The sequence below is a fragment of the Microtus ochrogaster genome, chromosome 15 (assembly GCF_000317375.1).
Source record: "Microtus ochrogaster isolate Prairie Vole_2 chromosome 15, MicOch1.0, whole genome shotgun sequence".
NCBI lineage: Eukaryota > Metazoa > Chordata > Mammalia > Rodentia > Cricetidae > Microtus > Microtus ochrogaster.
Window position 1 is genome coordinate 3848340 of NC_022017.1, and position 16280 is coordinate 3864619.

Consider the following 16280-nt stretch of genomic DNA (forward strand, 5'->3'; position numbering starts at 1 on the left):
CTTCCTTCCTTCCTTCCTTCTCCTTCCTTCCTTCTTCTTTCCTTCTTCTTTCCTTCTTCCTTCCTTCCTTCCTTCCTTCCTTCCTTCCTTCCTTCTTCCTTCCTTCCTTCCTTCTTCCTTCCTTCCTTTCCTCTTTCTTTCTTTCTTTCTTGCACTCTTGGGGGCGTAGATTTTATTTATTTTGTTTGTTTGTTTAGGTTGTTTTTATTGAGCTATATATTTTTCTCCACTCCTCCCTTCCTCTCCCCTCCCCTTCTATCATCTCCTCTGGCCCCCATGCTCCCAATTTGCTCAGGAAACCTTGTCTTTTTCTATTTCCCATGTAGATTAGATCCATGTATGTCTCTCTTAGGGTCCTCATTGTTGTCTAGGGTCTCTGAGATTGTGAATTATAGGCTAGTTTTTCTTTGCTTTATGTCTAAAAGCCACTTATGAGTGAGTATGTATGATATTTGTATTTCTGGGTCTGGGTTACCTCACTCAATATGATGCTTTCTAGATCCATCCATTTGCCTGCAGATTTCAAGACGTTATTTTTTTCTGCTGTGTATTACTCCATTGTGCAAATGTACCACATTTTTCTTATCCATTCTTCTGTCAAGGGGCGTTTAGGTTGTTTCCAGGTTCTGGCTATGACAAACAATGCTGCTATGAACATAGGTGAGCACATGTCCTTGGAACACACCAGTGTCTTACATGGGTTTCAAGGATTTATACCCAGGCCATCAGGCATAGTAAGTGATTTACTTGTGACCCAAACTTCATTCCTTCCTTCTGTAATATGAGGGCTTGAACCCAGGACTCCATCATGCATGGCAAACGTTCTTCCTTCCTCTGAGTTACTTATCCCACAAGCTGTTGTTATTCCTGTGATGGTCTGCGTCACACAGTTCCAGACTGTGTGCCAGGTGTACCCACAAGGCTCCACATGCCCTAAAAAACACACGTACCCACCACTCTGCAGTGTAACGCCCACATGCCAAAAACACAGAGGCATGAAGTTTCTTTGGCTCGTGTTTTCATAGCCTTAACAGGACACTTGCGCCAGACTAGCTGCAGATATGAGTACATAAAGCTGGCACGCTAGCTGCTAGACAGCCACGCTTCCGGAGGAATCACCGCAATTACAATTAGATTTAATTTACAGCAATCTGAACCCAGTTCTCGGAAGTAGATCTATTGTGTAATATGAGAAAACACAAACTGATTACAAAGATAAAACAAACAAAGAATATTCCGTTGGCATTTCTAAGTACTCCCTGGTGTACGAGGCCAGGGTACTTCTAGAAGATATTGTAGGGAGGACCCTGGAGACCTGAACCTGCAGGGCTTGGGTGAAGGAGAAACACCCGGCTCCTTTGGAATGGAGATGATGGAAGAACCTGAGTTCTAAGCCCATGGGCAGCGACATCCTACTGGAGAGAGGCCTGAGGCGCTTACTGTGCCTTTACTTTCCCATGTGTGCATAGCAAATGTCACCAAATGGTAGAGACTCTGTCCAGCTGACCCCAGAAGGTCTATATACCTCTTCTGGGCAAGCATTCCACATAGCCTCTTCCAGCCAGTCTGGGGCAATCGGGCAGGGGTGGGGTGGGGGTGGGGAGCTGGTTTTGAATGATGTCAGGAGTTTTAGAAGGGGCTACTCCAGCCCCCCATGCTTTCTTTTTCCTAGATTTCCCTCCAGTACCGTGATGGAGGGTTATGGTACCACACCTGTGGAGGGACCCTCATCCGGCGAAACTGGGTCATGACAGCTGCTCACTGTGTGGACAGGTGAGGAAACAGAAAGCGACCCGCCCTTTGGACTTCTCCAGACAGGACTAGCAATGGACCATCATCGAGCCCGTGTGTTTGGGGGTCATGAAAGTACAAGTCTTGGAGTCCAGCAGGTTCAGATTCAAATCTCATTCCAGCATCTTCTGGCTGTGTGACCTCTGCTCTCCCAGTCTCTCTGAAGCAGGAAAGCAATGCTGACAGCTGAGGAAACACTTGAATGCTGACCCGCCATCGAGTACTGGTCCTTGGAACAAGCAAAGTTTCCTTTTTAAAAAGTTAGAATGTATTGTTACTATCATTATTGGTATTGTTGATGTGTGTGTGTGGATGTGTGTGTGTGCATGACGCAGGGGGCACACAACATGATATCCATACAGACGTCAGAAGACAACTTTGTGGAGTTGATTTTCCAGTCTCAGGCGTAGAAGTCAGGTTGTCACGCTAGCACAGCAAACACCTTTATCCACTGAACCATCCTGCCTGTCCAGTTCCCGGATCTGAACAGATATTACAATTGGAGAGTCCACTCAGCGGAGTTCTGATATGGCAAGTTCGGGGTGACGTCTGATGCTAGCATTTCAGTGGGGGGGGGGGTGCATGCGTGTATGAGTGTATATAGGTGTGTGATTGCCCATAGGAGCATTTGCGAGGTCAGAGGTCAACATCTGGAAGTCTTCTTAATCACTTCTCCACCTTATTTTTTGAAAGAGTCACTCACTGAACCTAGAACTTGATATTTTTGTTAGGCTGAGCCGAGAGGTCCTGGGACACATCTCTGCCTCAGTAATGAGGTCAGAGGTGTCTCCTCATGTTTGCACAGTGAGCCCTTTTCCCACTGAGCCATCTCCCCAGACCCCGACAAGTTTCTAAGTGATGCTAACAGTGCTGGTCCAGGACACAGTTTAGGAGGTGCTGGTCTAGACAGTGTACAGTGATGAACATTTGTAACCCAGGCAGGAGGATTGAGGGTTTGAAGCCAGCCTGGGATGAGACAGTGTCTAAACCAACAACAACAACAACAACAACACACACACACACATACAAGCATACATACATACATACGTGTGTGTGTATGTGTAAGACCTCTAGGTTTATTTCCCCACAGCTAGGCATCTTCAAGTACCATCGTATTCAACCTACACTATTAGCTTAATGAAGTGAAAATGCTCAGGGATTGTATTTTCTGCTGCCATGAGTCAATAACTTCAGGGAATGAGGGAGCTTCCAAGATGTTTGCCCTCCTCTGTCTAGGCCAGATAAGCTGAGCTCCTGGCCCAAAGTGAGCTGTCACCCACTTTCTTCCCTTTCTCCAAGCGGGGAAGAGATCCTCAGGCTTCCTCCTCTCTCCCCAGCCAGATGACTTTCCGTGTGGCCGTTGGAGATCACAACCTGAGCCAGAACGATGGCACCGAGCAGTTAGTGAGTGTGCAGAAGGTTGTGGTGCACCCCAACTGGAACAGGAACAATGTGGCTGCAGGGTATGCAGGAAGCTAAGCTGGCGGTGGGCTGGGGCAGGGGCTGCCTCGCCCCTGGGTCTGTTTCCTCCACTTGCTCTCCTGGGGCATAGAGGGATGGCTAAAGTTTTGTATGTGGCTTCTGTAGCGTGGCCTTGTTGAGTAGTGGGTGGAGCCTGGGAGACAGCCCCTTGTCCTGTAGCAAGCAGTGTGCTGGCTTCTCAGCCAGGAGCCAATGGACCTGGGTACCTGCAGAGTTATGGGTTTTCCTCTTGATCATGTGAGGATTTTCTGTTTTGATGCCTCTGTTTTTCTGGGGGTCAGTATTTTAATTTGGTTTTGATATTTTGAGACAGTCTCTCATATATAACTCAAGCTGACCTTGAACTCATTGTGTAGCCTATGTTGCCACCCTGCCTCCCAAGTGCTGGATTCTAGGAGCATAGCACCACACAGTGCTTTGTCTGGTCTTTGCTATTTATTCACCTTATAGAATATACTTCATGTGTACAAGAAAATTTTTGCTAGGTTTTTGTTTGGCTTTGGTGTAGGAGAAGGAACCCAGATCGTTGAACTTACCAGGCAAGGAAATGTCTTCAGGTGGCTGTAAAGTTTTGGAAAGGCAATCACTAACATGTGGCTAGGGAGCCCTCGGCAGGCAGTCTTCTAAGGCAAGCGCTTGAGAGGCTAAGGCAAGAGTTCAAAGTCAGTGTCAGCTGCATAGCTAGAACAAAGATAGTCTGGGATCAAAAAGACCCAGGCTCTAAAACATCTAACCCCTGTCTGCCGAAAAATGGGGACATAATTCCGTGGTAAAGTGTCTGCCTGACATGCTTATGGCTGTAGTTGAAGCCACGCCACTAGAAGAAAACTTGTGGTCACAGAAGGGGTTGTACCTGTTTGAGAACTCTATAGCCAAGACCACCCCACCTGCTTTTTTAATATTCTGGCTGTCCACCCACCTAGGTTGCAAAGCAGAGCCAGGCTGCAATTCCAACATCCTACCAACAGGTGCTGCTGTTGCACACCTAATGTACCGCAGCTCAACAGCTTCCAAGTTTGTCCCAAGGGTGTGTCTGTGTGTCTGTCTGTCTTTGTGTATGTCTGTCTTTGTGTGTGTCTGCCTGTGTGTGTCTGTGTGTCTGTCTTTGTGTATGTCTGTGTGTGTGTCTTGTGTGTCTCTGTGTGTCTGTGTCTGCATGTGTTCACATGTGTGCAGGACCAGAAGTCATCAGATGGCATAGAGCTGGAGTTTCAGGCATCTGATGTGGTGCTTAGAGCAGGACTTGGATCCTCTGAACCGCAGACCTGCTCGTAAGACACCTCCTCTCCTCCTGCAGCTATGACATCGCCCTGCTGCGCTTGGCCCAGAGTGTTCCACTCAATAACTACGTCCAGCTGGGTGTTCTGCCCCAGGAGGGAAGCACCCTGGCTAACAATACTCCCTGCTACATCACAGGCTGGGGGAAAACCCAAAGTAAGTCATGCACACTTCCACCGTACACCACTGAGATTGTGATGAAACCACTGTGCTCCTAGCACTTCTTTTTCTGTGGCCCTAGACATTTATAGCCGAGACCAACAGCTTAGGGAACCACAGATCAAATCACTGATACAGCTGAGTCAGAGCTGGTTAGGAACGTGGAAACATTAAGGATAGCCCAGAAGCCTGACAGCCACAAGGCAGGAGTGGGGTTCCTGGAGAAGAGTCAAGGCCTTACCCGAGCACAGTCTATTGGGAAAACCAGGCAGGGGCAGACACAGATAGACTTCTAATCCAGCTCTCAATTCCTGTAATAGCACTGTGGTTCTGTACCAGGAAAGGACTCTAAGGACCTACAGAAATAGCATCAGACACAAAGGCTTTCAAGACTCAAAAGAGCCAGATAAAGGAAAACTGTACCAAGCTCTTTTTTAAATGATTCATCTTTATTGTTTTTAATTATGTGTACACTTACGTGTCTGCGTGTGTAGGAAGTGCAAAGTTCAGAAGACGGTGTTTGCCCAGACCGGTGCTAGGAACTGAACTCAGGTCCTCTGCAAGAGCAGTAAGGGCTCTTAACCACTGAGTCTCCAGCCCCTGAACTCAGCTCTTACAAGAAGGAAATAAACCAGCTGTGGCACAGGCCTCTGGTTTTAGCACTTGCAGAAGCAGGTGGATCTCTGTGAGTTCAAGGCCAGCCTGTCCTACATAGTGAGTTCCAGAACAGCTATAGATACACAGTGAGACCCTGTAGAAGAAAGAAGTAGAAGAGGAAGAGGAGGAGGAGAAAGAAGAGAGAAAGGGCAATAAGATATTTGCTACAGGAGAGGCTGTAGCAGGGGAACCGGAAGTTTGAGGCCTGCCTGGGCATTGCAATGAGGCTGCATTCCAGAAAATGAAAGGAGAGGAGGGGGAGGAGAGGGCCTGGTGGCCCCAATGCCTCTTCTGCTCTGCTCTGCCCTGCTCCATTCTGTGGGACTTCTGGTGTGAGCCACAGAACAGGCAGAATTTATGGAGACCATGCTATTGCTTAGCTAAGTTGTCCATGAGCAGAAACAAGCAAAAGCAGGCCTGGGGGTCAGTGCCTGGGAACAGTGAATCTGTGGCTGCCACAAGCAGAGAGGAGCCAGCCCCAAGTTTAGGTAACCAGATCTTGGGAAGTCTTGGTGAGATGTGAAAGGAAGAGTCCTCCCCTGTGCTGACTTCCAATGTGACATCCCATTCAGCCAATGGGCAGGTGTCTCAGACCCTGCAGCAGGCGTACCTGCCCAGCATGGACTATGCCATCTGCTCCAGCTCCTCCTACTGGGGCCCCATGGTGAAGAGGACCATGGTGTGTGCTGGTGGGGACGGGATTCGCTCAGGCTGCCAGGTGAGTGCACATAGGTGTGAGCCCCTTTGACACTCTGCCTTTTGCTCACCCTCAGTCCCTCGCCTGTTCTTGTACTCAGGACAGACTTAGCCTTCTACTCTGTCACAGAACCTCAAGGTGGGAAGGAATAGGGAAATACCTTGCTCAGTATCCTTACCTCAAAAGCTGCTCTGTGACCTGACACACCTGTGTTTGTGTGTGCGTGTGTGTGCGCGCGCGTGTATTCTTTAGAAGTTACTTGTGACCTAAATCCTTTTAATGGCAGCTGTGGGGCTGGGCCTGTGAGAATGTGGTAGTTAACGGTGTGAAAGGTAGCTTCCAAACCCTTTTCTTGTTTACCCCTTCTTCTTATACACCTTTCCCTCTGCTGCCCTTCCCTCGGCTGTTTGCAGGAATTGGTACAGGAGGGCACGGGAACCTGCACTAAGCAGTTTTATAATCTTTCTTATACAATGCAGAGAATTCTCTGCTTAGATAAGATCAATCCACAATAAACCATACTATAGTTGCTCAGTGCAGTTCATCCTGTGTCCGTTTGCTTGTCTCTCACGTGCAGGAGCTGTGCTGGGTGTTAGGAAAGACAGGGAGGATTAAACCATGGCAGTGTGGCGTGCTGGCACTGTGGGCCCGAGTGTGCTGCTGTACCACTGGGGCTAAACTAAAGACAATGACTGACATGGAGACCCCCGGACAGTCACTGCCTGTCCGCCAGTCAGGAAAGACTACCTGGTGAAAACCCGGGGCAGCCACTCAAAGGAAGGGGCGATGGATGAAGGCACTGGGCTTACAAGACCAGGGGGAGTCTCGGTCTTTCCCTTCGGCTAGAGTGAGCTAGGATCAGAGGCTCCCAAGTCATACCCAGCCTCCTACCTGATTGTGCATGGCTGCTGAGCTATGGTAGAACCTTTGGAGAAACCCAAAGGATACTCCCTCAACTGTGAGCACAGTGTCAGGAGAACAAAGTCCTGATTCCGTCAATGTCGCATAAACAGGCACGGAAGTGGACGTCTATAATCCTAGCACTGGGAAGGGAGAGGATGGGGGCTCAGAACATCAAAATCATCTTGGGCTACAAAAAGGCCAGCATGGGATACTTGAGACGCTATCTTGAAAACAGAAATAAAATAAAATAATAAAGCTTGGGAGAGAAAGCCAGGTGAGATGCCCTTGGGAACAAATGTCATCCCTCGCCGGGCGGTGGTAGCACACGCCTTTAATCCCAGCACTTGGGAGGCAGAGGCAGGCGGATCTCTGTGAGTTCGAGACCAGCCTGGTCTACAAAAGCTAGTCCAAGAAAAGCCCCAAAAACCACAGAGAAACCCTGTCTCGAAAAAAAACCAAAAAAAAAAAAAAAATGTCATCCCTCATTCCAAGGAAAAGTGACAGAATAAGAAAGAGTAGTGGGTTGAGAAAGACCAACAAAAACAGAAAGGCTTGCATGTTTCAGGGGTGGGTGGAGAAGAGAGAACACACCCAGATCCAAGAAAGGACATAGACATAAGAGATAAACATGCCATAAGATCTATAAAACTGGGGGAGACTGACAGGGCATCTCATAGCTGGAGCTGCGGTGGACGACAGCTCTTTGTCCGGCAAGAGTCTCTGTAGATGGTGAGGGCAGAAGCACAGTTGACAGGTAAGGGTAAAAAAATATTCTTCAGGGAATGTGGGTCTTGCTTCAGAGCCTTGGATGAGGGAGAGGACAGACCCACTAGAGACAGAAGTCATGAAAAGATGAGACTTTCCATGGGAGGAAGAGTGTGAGTGGCTATGGGCAGAGAGGAAAGTGTCCTGGAGACCCAGAAGAGTAATGGATGGCCATGACCCCAGTAAGGAAGGGAGGGGTGAAGCCAGAGCCCAGGTGGAGCTAGCTCTAACTGGGGGGAGGGGGGAGGCTGCAGGCGAAGGGTGTCCCCTGCCCGTGAACAGGTTTGCAGGCAGGTCTTATGTTTTGTTGCTTCTGGTTACTCATGAACTAGGAAGTCAGTTTGACTACAGAAAATGAAGGTGCAAAGGTTTATGTGAGTGGGAAAGGGTTGTCCTTCCAGGCCGTGAGGCTGGTACAGGCTTCACTCTCTCTCTCTCTCATAGACCCAGTTAAAAGGCGATGGGTTAATTCCCGGCTGGGTTTCCCCCGTCCTGGCAACAGCACAGGAGTGCGGTTTGATTTCAAGGTCCAGCTTTGTGGAAGAGGAAGGGAAGTTTGCAGGAGGCCGTTGTGCTAGTTACAACAGGACAGAAGGATCAAAGGATTCTGTGAACCCAAAGAACTACAGGATGTAAAGTGGCCATTGCTGTTCCAATTTTCACTAAAAACTTAAACACTATGATACTGGCCGCGGTGGCGCACGCCTTTAGTCCGGCACTGGGGAGGCAGAGGCAGGTAGTCATCAGAGTTCAAGGCCAACCAGGGTACACAGTAAGACCCTGTCTCAAAATATAAACAACGATAACAACAAGACCTTAAAGGAGAGACGGACTAGCGAACAGCGCACAGCTCCTAGGTCCCGCTCACTCCTCAAGTCCAGCCTTCCCCAACAAATCCGCGTGCCTCTGCTCCCAGAGGCCTTCAGTTCTGAAGAACTGAGCATTTTATTTCTCCACACTGAGAAGTCTTTGTAACAAATGCGTCTCTGGATCCTTTCTTACTGCAGAGCCCCCCGATAGTGGGCCTTTGAGGTTTTCACAGTCCTAAGTGAGTCCCCTTCTAGGATCCGTGGCTCTCTCTGGCTTACATCCACACTGGGTTCTTTGGCAACTTCCAGAACTTCTGACCTAAATCTCCAGCCACACCTCCATCTTGTCCAGTCTTTTATCTTGTCATTTAGCATAAAGCGATAATATTATATATGCTCAATTCCCTGCCATTCATCAGTTCTGAAATATTCTCAAAAATTTGTTGGGGATGTAGTGGAGAGATAACCTCCCTAACTTCAGCTCCAAGGGATCTGATGTCCTCTTGTGACCTCTGTGGGCACCAACATGCACATAGAGCACAGACATGCACACATACAAAACCCTCGTACACGTAAAGGAAATCTTAACTTATCTCCCTTAATTTGTTAGGTTGTGGGTAGGAGAGATTTGGGTATTTTGTGTGTGAGTACAGTCATCTAAAAACATTTTTTCTAAGTAGTCAGGGTTATGGTGAGATCTTTGAAGAATCAGCTCCAGTTTGAATTTTTTGGTCACTTTCCCTAGTTCTTTGTGCGTGTTTGTCTGCGTGTACAAATGTGTGTGTAGGGGCAAAGGATGGCCTGGAGTGCCATTCTTCAGGTGCTGTCTACCTTTATGTTTGAGACGAGGTCTCTTACTACCCCATAATTCACAAAAGAGGTTAGGGTCCAGGATCTGCCTGCCTCTCTCCCCAGCTCGGGGATTACAAGGGGCTTTATTTTCTTTGTTTAAATCTGGGTTCTGGGAATCAAATTTGGGCCTCCGTGCTTGCTTTAGCACCCTACAAACTGAGCTATTCTTTTTTAAGTTTAATTTTTATTGATACTAAGTGTATTGCTTGCTTGTGTTGGCAAATGAGACTATGGAGGCTCTGTAGTGAATCGTGGAAATATCCAGAGCAGACATTCACTATATTCACGCCATCCCTCCCCAGAGGCACTCTCTATAGTGCAAACTGGTCTGGAACTCACTATGTAACTCAAAAGGGCCTCAAACTCACAGATGCTTAAATTTTAGGATTACAGGCATGTGCCACCATGTCCAGCTCAGCTAATCTTTTGAACTCTGCCTCCATATCTTAAATATATTAGTATGTATTTATACACATACACATGCACTTTGGGGTTAGAGAGATGGCTCAGTCATTAAGTATGCTTCTTGCTCCTCCAGTGAACCAGAGTTCAGACCCAACACCTATATCAGGTGGCTCACAAGCTACGCTCACCTATAACTTCAGATCCAGGGGCGAGACTCTCTCTGGCCTCCCTAGGTACCCACACGCACATACCCATGACTGAAAATTAAAAATAAATTCAGCCAGGTGGTGGTGGCGCACGCCTTTAATCCCAGCACTCAGAGGCAGGCAGATCTCTGTGAGTTCAAGGACAGCCTGGTCTACAGAGAGAATTCCAGGATAGGCTCCTGTCTTGAAAATAAATAAGGGGGGGGGGAGAAGAAGGAAGAAGAAGGAGGAGGAGAAGGAGGAAGAGGAAGAGGGAAGGGAAGGGAGAAAGGAAGGAAGGAAGGAAGGAAGGAAGGAAGGAAGGAAAGAAAGAAAGAAAGAAAGAAAGAAAGAAAGAAAGAAAGAAAGAAAGAAAGAAACTTAAAAGTAAATTCCGCCAGGCAAAAGTTAATTAAAAATCAGTGCATGTGTGGGCACTGTGGACATATCTGGCACTTGCAGAGACCAGAAAAGGGCATAGATTCCCTGGAGCCACAGTTATGGACAGTTGAAAGTCACCATGTGGGTGCTGGGAACAGAACTGGGGTCTGCAGGAGCAGCAAGTATTCTTAAATACTGGGTCATCTCTCCAGTCCCCTCAAAGCCCTGTCTAAAGAAAGAGAGGGGTTGCGGGGGTGGAGCGGGAAGGAAGGGGGAAAGTATGTGTGTGTGGGGGGGGTGCTTATCCTGTGTGAAGCCATGGCGTCCCTATCCAGTTCCACCTGCGCAGGCAGCAGCAAGCTTTCTAGCCTGCCTGCAAGCTGGCTCAGCAGGCCTGACAACCCAAGTTCAGTCCTCAGAACCCATGTGGAAGGGGAGAGCTAAAACTGCAGTCGCCCTACCCCTAGTCCCACCATGGAAGCCAGGCGGATCGCCACTTCCTTTGCACCTGCACAATGGAAGTCTCTCCTCCCTTTCTAAACACGCATCCTTCACCCCCACCCCCACGCCCCACCCCCACGCCCCACCCCTGCAGCATTCATTCACGTCCTGCCTCGGCTCATGGGTTCAGGACTCATTTCAACCTCCTACTTTTGAGGTCAATGTCTTATTGTTATCTTTCCTCTCCACAGTGGTGCAGAGAACTTTAAGCTGTTATTGTTTTTTAAGTGTGTGGCATGTGTGTGTATGCGTGTGTGCTTGTGTGTGTGCATGCATGTGTGTGCATGTGGACACGTGTGCGCCTGTGTGCATGTGTGTATGCACGTGTGTGTGTTCATGTGTGTACCTGGGTGCATAGGTGGGCAGGAGGTGAGCTGCTGTTTTAGAATTCTGTTCCTCTTCTGACAGGGTGACTCTGGAGGTCCCCTCCACTGCTTGGTGAATGGCCAGTATTCTGTGCACGGAGTCACCAGCTTTGTGTCCAGCCTGGGCTGTAAGGTCTCCAGGAAGCCCACAGTCTTCACTCGAGTCTCTGCTTACATCTCCTGGATGAATACTGTGAGTTCCTGAGAATGATTCCCTGGCGATCCAGCACTGGCTGGGTTAGGCAGGAAAACCCAGGCTGGTGAAGCTGTTGTCTCCCTAACTCCCTTCCCTCCCCCACAGGAGCTCCTCAGCCAGAGTTCCCCTTCACACACCTCCCGGTGTGTTTACAGTTTATTCTAACCTGAATCAAGCACGCACGTGGCTCAATCAAAGTCAAGGGCGGGGCTGCAGAAAAACGTGCACTGCACGCGCCCCCCCTCCTTAAGTGCTCCCTAATTTTCACTTATGGAAGGGGTCTTAGCAGAAGACACTGCCTAGCCTTTCCAGTAGTGGGGCCACACACAGCGCGTCACTGTGCCTTCCAGCCAACAGACACATTCTGGAGCCTTGCTCCATAATCTTGGCTCACAGACATGTCAAGATCTGCCCTTGCCCTTCTTGGGCATGTGGCTAACACTGCAGTGTCTTGTCACATATGACACCTACTTTCTGTGCTACCCCACCAATCCAGTGCACTGCCATACTCAACTAGAGGCCCTGAGGAAAGGCGTGGAAAGAGGTGACTGACTGAGAACATAACTGTCTTTTCCTTCAGGTCATGGCCTCCAACTGAACACTTTCCTGAGTCCACTGGCCTTCCCAAGATGGTTCTTAGCTCTGTAATAAGACTTGGTGTCAGCAAGAAGGAAGCAGGGTCGGGGTCATCACTCAGTGGTAGAGCCAGGCCCTGGGTTCATCCTCAGTACTGGGGGAGGGGGGAGGAGTGCTGGTGGTGCTCAGCCATAGAGGTTCCTCTAGTGTGCAAGAAGCCCTGGGTTGGGTCACCAGCACCTGGGGCAGAGGGGGTGATGAAAACAAGTGTGAGCCTATTGAACCAGATACAGAAAGGCAAATAAAACTGAATGGATTATCATAGTGTGTGCTTGCATTTATAATTAAGTACCCTACAGAAAATCCACTCATAGGTCCTAAGATGAGTTTCACCACATCATGGTCTGGTTCCCCCTTTGCTCTGTATTTGGAACAAGTGCTAACTCTAAGCTCCAGGATGACAGGACCTTGAGGATGCCCTAGATGTGGGATTAGGAGATCAGGTGCCAGCCGACTAAGGGAGCAGCAATAGAGCAGGACGGGGAGGGAGGAGAACAGATACTAAAGAAAGAAAGGAAAGGGTGAGAGGAAGGGGGAGACCAGAGAGGAAGAGGCAACCATTCAGGGCTGGAGTTAAGCATGAATCAGCACTTCATGGAGACTAAAATAGGCAACCGGATCTTGGGCTCTATAAACCACACACAACGGGGAAGCTGATAACTCTGTTCTGTCCTGGCCAGGGTACAGGGTACCAAGAATGGGCTAGGAAAAACAAAGGGAGAACCGAAAGAAGACATTCTGGTGGACGAGAAACAGCTTTTCAGAGCAATCACTAAAGAACAGACAGGAGGACTGGGGAGTGGACAGCACAGCAGGGGAACTGGCTGAGGCGGAGCCTCCTGCCAGCAGCAGGGAGACAGCAGCATTGGCACCAGCAGACCACAGTCCCCATCGCCTCCTTCGGAACCCCACAAAGGTACAGCTGGAAGCAGACTTAGTTTATTAAACAGAGGCGAATGATCACATGCCTTAGACATGTGCACACGTAAGCAGAAGACAATACCCATCCAAGTGTGGCTGAGCCTCTCAAAATACCTACGTGTCCTTATAATGCCCAACTACATATATGCTAACATATAATTATATATATTATATAACATATAATTATTTATGGCTTTCTAATATATATTGTTTAAAAGATGTAATTTACTCCACAATTTAAAGGTTAAACAAAGTCAGGCTGGAGAGATGGCTCAGCAGTTAAGAGCACCTTCTGCTTTCCCAGAGGACCCAAGTTCAGTTCCCAGCACCCACATGGCAGCTCACAACCACCTGAAACTCCAGCACCACAGGACCCAATACTGTCTCTGGCCTCCTGGGGCACTTCACTCACACAGACATACATATAAAAAATAAAAATAAAAAAAAGCTTTTTGAATAGTAGACACATTTTAAAAATTAAAACTTAAGCTAAAAATATATGAACTGATTTACTCATTTTTCTTATGGGAAAGAATTTTATTTTGCACATGAAATTAAGCCAGTTAAATCAGGGCCACTAGCTGCTTCTAAACAAGCATAGTTTGTTGTTAGTTGTATGCTCTCTCTGTCTCTCTCTCCTCTCTCTGTCTGACTGTCTGTCTGTCTGTCTTTCTGTCTGTCTTTCAGACATAGGGTCTCACATGTAGCCATGACTGGCCTGGAACTCACTACGTAGACCAAGCTAAACACGATTCACAGAAATCTACCTGCCTCTGCCTACTGGGTACTGTTATTAATGCCTGGCCCAAAGTTTGTTAACACCGCTGTCTAGTTTTATTTGTCTTTAAAACTGTGAATGTTAGTGGGTGATCTGTGCAATTGAGTACATGTCCTCTGGGAGGACAGACGCATGGACTTTAGCGGGTTCTGAGCCAACCTGGGTGCTGGGACCTGAACTCAGGTCCTCAGCAGGAACAGTATGCTCTTAACCAGTGATTTTGATTTGGTAAGCCATGTTGAAGTTTCTGGCTTTCAATCACATTCTGAAGTAAGGGATTTCTCTCCCTCTGTGTACCCTTAATTTTCACTTTACTACTTCACCACTGTATTAGCAGAGCTGGCTACATCATGGTGTGTATTATAACCTCTACATAGATGTGTATACTATAATCTCTACATAGATGATGTGTATACTATAACCTCTACATAGATGTGTATACTATAATCTCTACATAGATGATGTGTATACTATAATCTCTACATAGATGTGTATGCTGTGACCTCTACATCACTGTGTGTACTGTGACCTCTACATCACTGTGTGTACTGTGACCTCTACATGACTGTGTGCTGTGACCTCTACATCATTGTGTGCTGTGTGTGACCTCTACATCACTCTGTGCTGTGACCTCTCCATCACTGTGTGTACTGTGACCTCTACATCACTGTGTGTACTGTGACCTCTACATCACTGTGTGCTGTGACCTCTACATTACTGTGTGTACTGTGACCTCTCCATCACTGTGTGGCTGTGACCTATACATCACTCTGTACACTATAAGAGGTTGGACTGTAGTCAGGATGTCTGAATTCCTGTCCTAATTCCACCACAGAGGAGTTGGGGTAGCCTAGGAAAATTATCGGTCTTTCCTGTTATAAGAAACAGTTCTGTAGGGTTTTGTTTCGTTTGTTGTTGTTACTGTTGTTCTCTGTCAAAGGTAATTGGCACAACAAGGGCCCATATTCCTTAAAGTAGCCCATGTGACTTGCTCGTTTGCGCCACTCTCAGGCATCCCCACGCTTGATCTTACTCTTCCCCTCAGCACCAACTAGTCAGGTGCATCAGAGAGCTTCTCAGTCAGGCAGAGTGGTACACACCTGGAGTCCCTGCACTTAGAAGGCCGAAGAGGGATTGCCCAGGTTCTAGGCAGGGCTACAGGTCCTGTCTCAAGCAAACACCAAGAAGGAAAAGAGTCTTAGAGGTAATAGTTAGGACAGTTTGCTGAAGTCCTGTGACATCCTGGGAGTGACTCGGGTATCAGGCTTGGGCTACTAATATCTGGCTGCCATTGGCATCTTCTTCCAGCAGCTCAACGGGACCTATAGTCTCTGGATTTTTCTGCTCTTTCCTATTCTATATGAAGTCCTTCCATTTTCTTAATCTGCCTTTTTTCAGGCCATTACCAAAGCCAACATCCATTCCCTAACCACCTATTGCTTGAAATATTTGTCTCCATCTCTATAAGTGAGCCAAGAACATTACTGGATAATCGTCCGATTGCCAATCCACCTCCACACTAAGCACCTAGAGACCGGGGTGGCCATTCATGCTCAGCTTCACCACGTACTGCAATGCCCGGCACACTGCTTGAGTACAGTGTCTTTTTAGCTGAAAGGAATGGAAAACAACGGCAGGCAATTTTAGGCATGCCTCCAGCTTCCCTCTGCATTCCACAGGAAGTTGACTATGACATCTTCTTTTCCTTGAGGGAATTTACCAGTTCTCTGAGATTCTAGAATAAATGGTTATCCCAAACCTCGTATCCATTCATACCTTTAAGCTATTCCTTCTAAGTGATAGGGGGAACTTCCAGGAAGACCTAGTCCTTAGAGAAACCATAGTAATCCCTGTAGCCCCACCCCAATTTACATAATCTAAAATCCTGTCTAAATCCCCATCCTGTGTTAGTCTAACGCACTGTGCTTTGGCTGGAAATGCTTTCTCGCCATTGCCCAGTTCCAGCTTCTTCTGTGCTCTCTCCTCAGCGCTTATCTATTTATTTTGTTTTTTGGGGACAGGGTCCTTCTGTGTAGCCCTGGCTGTCCTGGAACTCACTCTGTAGACCACGTGGCCTTGAGCTCACAGAGATCCACCTGCCTCTGCCTCTCAGGTGCTGGGATTAAAGGTGAGCGCCACACCCCCTGGTCCCCCCTCAGTAGTTATTAATGGCATCCCCTGTTCAGCCTTTGAGAACAGTGTTGAAGGGGCCATTCCTTCCTCACTGTAGGGCTAGCATCTCCAAGGGTCTTGTGCACCCACCAAAGTCCACCGTGAGCAATCCCTTCCCAGTCTACTCCCTCAGAACAGCCCAGCTGCCCTCTCAGCTGCAAACGACCCTGTGGACGCCATCCTATTGCCTGGGGAAGCACCTGAGTGGACAGTGGCATGCCCCAGTGGTCCTCGGGGAGAGTGGGCAGGGGTGTGCCCCAGTGGTCCTCGGGGAGTGGGCAGTGGCGTGCCCCAGTGGTCCTCAGGGAGTGGGCAGTGGCGTGCCCCAGTGGTCCTCGGGGAGTGGG

The 16280-nt window shown here is 48.2% G+C and overlaps 1 protein-coding gene across 1 annotated transcript in view; it reads left to right on the top strand.

The window, feature by feature from the left end:
• Window positions 1–12024, top strand: part of Cela1 (chymotrypsin like elastase family member 1) — a 13728-nt gene extending 1704 nt beyond the window's left edge. The window contains exons 3-8 of the mRNA XM_005353877.2: window positions 1673–1773; window positions 3129–3254; window positions 4571–4707; window positions 5940–6085; window positions 11274–11423; window positions 12007–12024. Coding sequence (XP_005353934.1) covers window positions 1673–1773; window positions 3129–3254; window positions 4571–4707; window positions 5940–6085; window positions 11274–11423; window positions 12007–12024 — 678 coding nt within the window. The remainder of the gene's footprint in view (window positions 1–1672; window positions 1774–3128; window positions 3255–4570; window positions 4708–5939; window positions 6086–11273; window positions 11424–12006) is intronic.
• Window positions 12025–16280: the final 4256 nt, after the last annotated feature.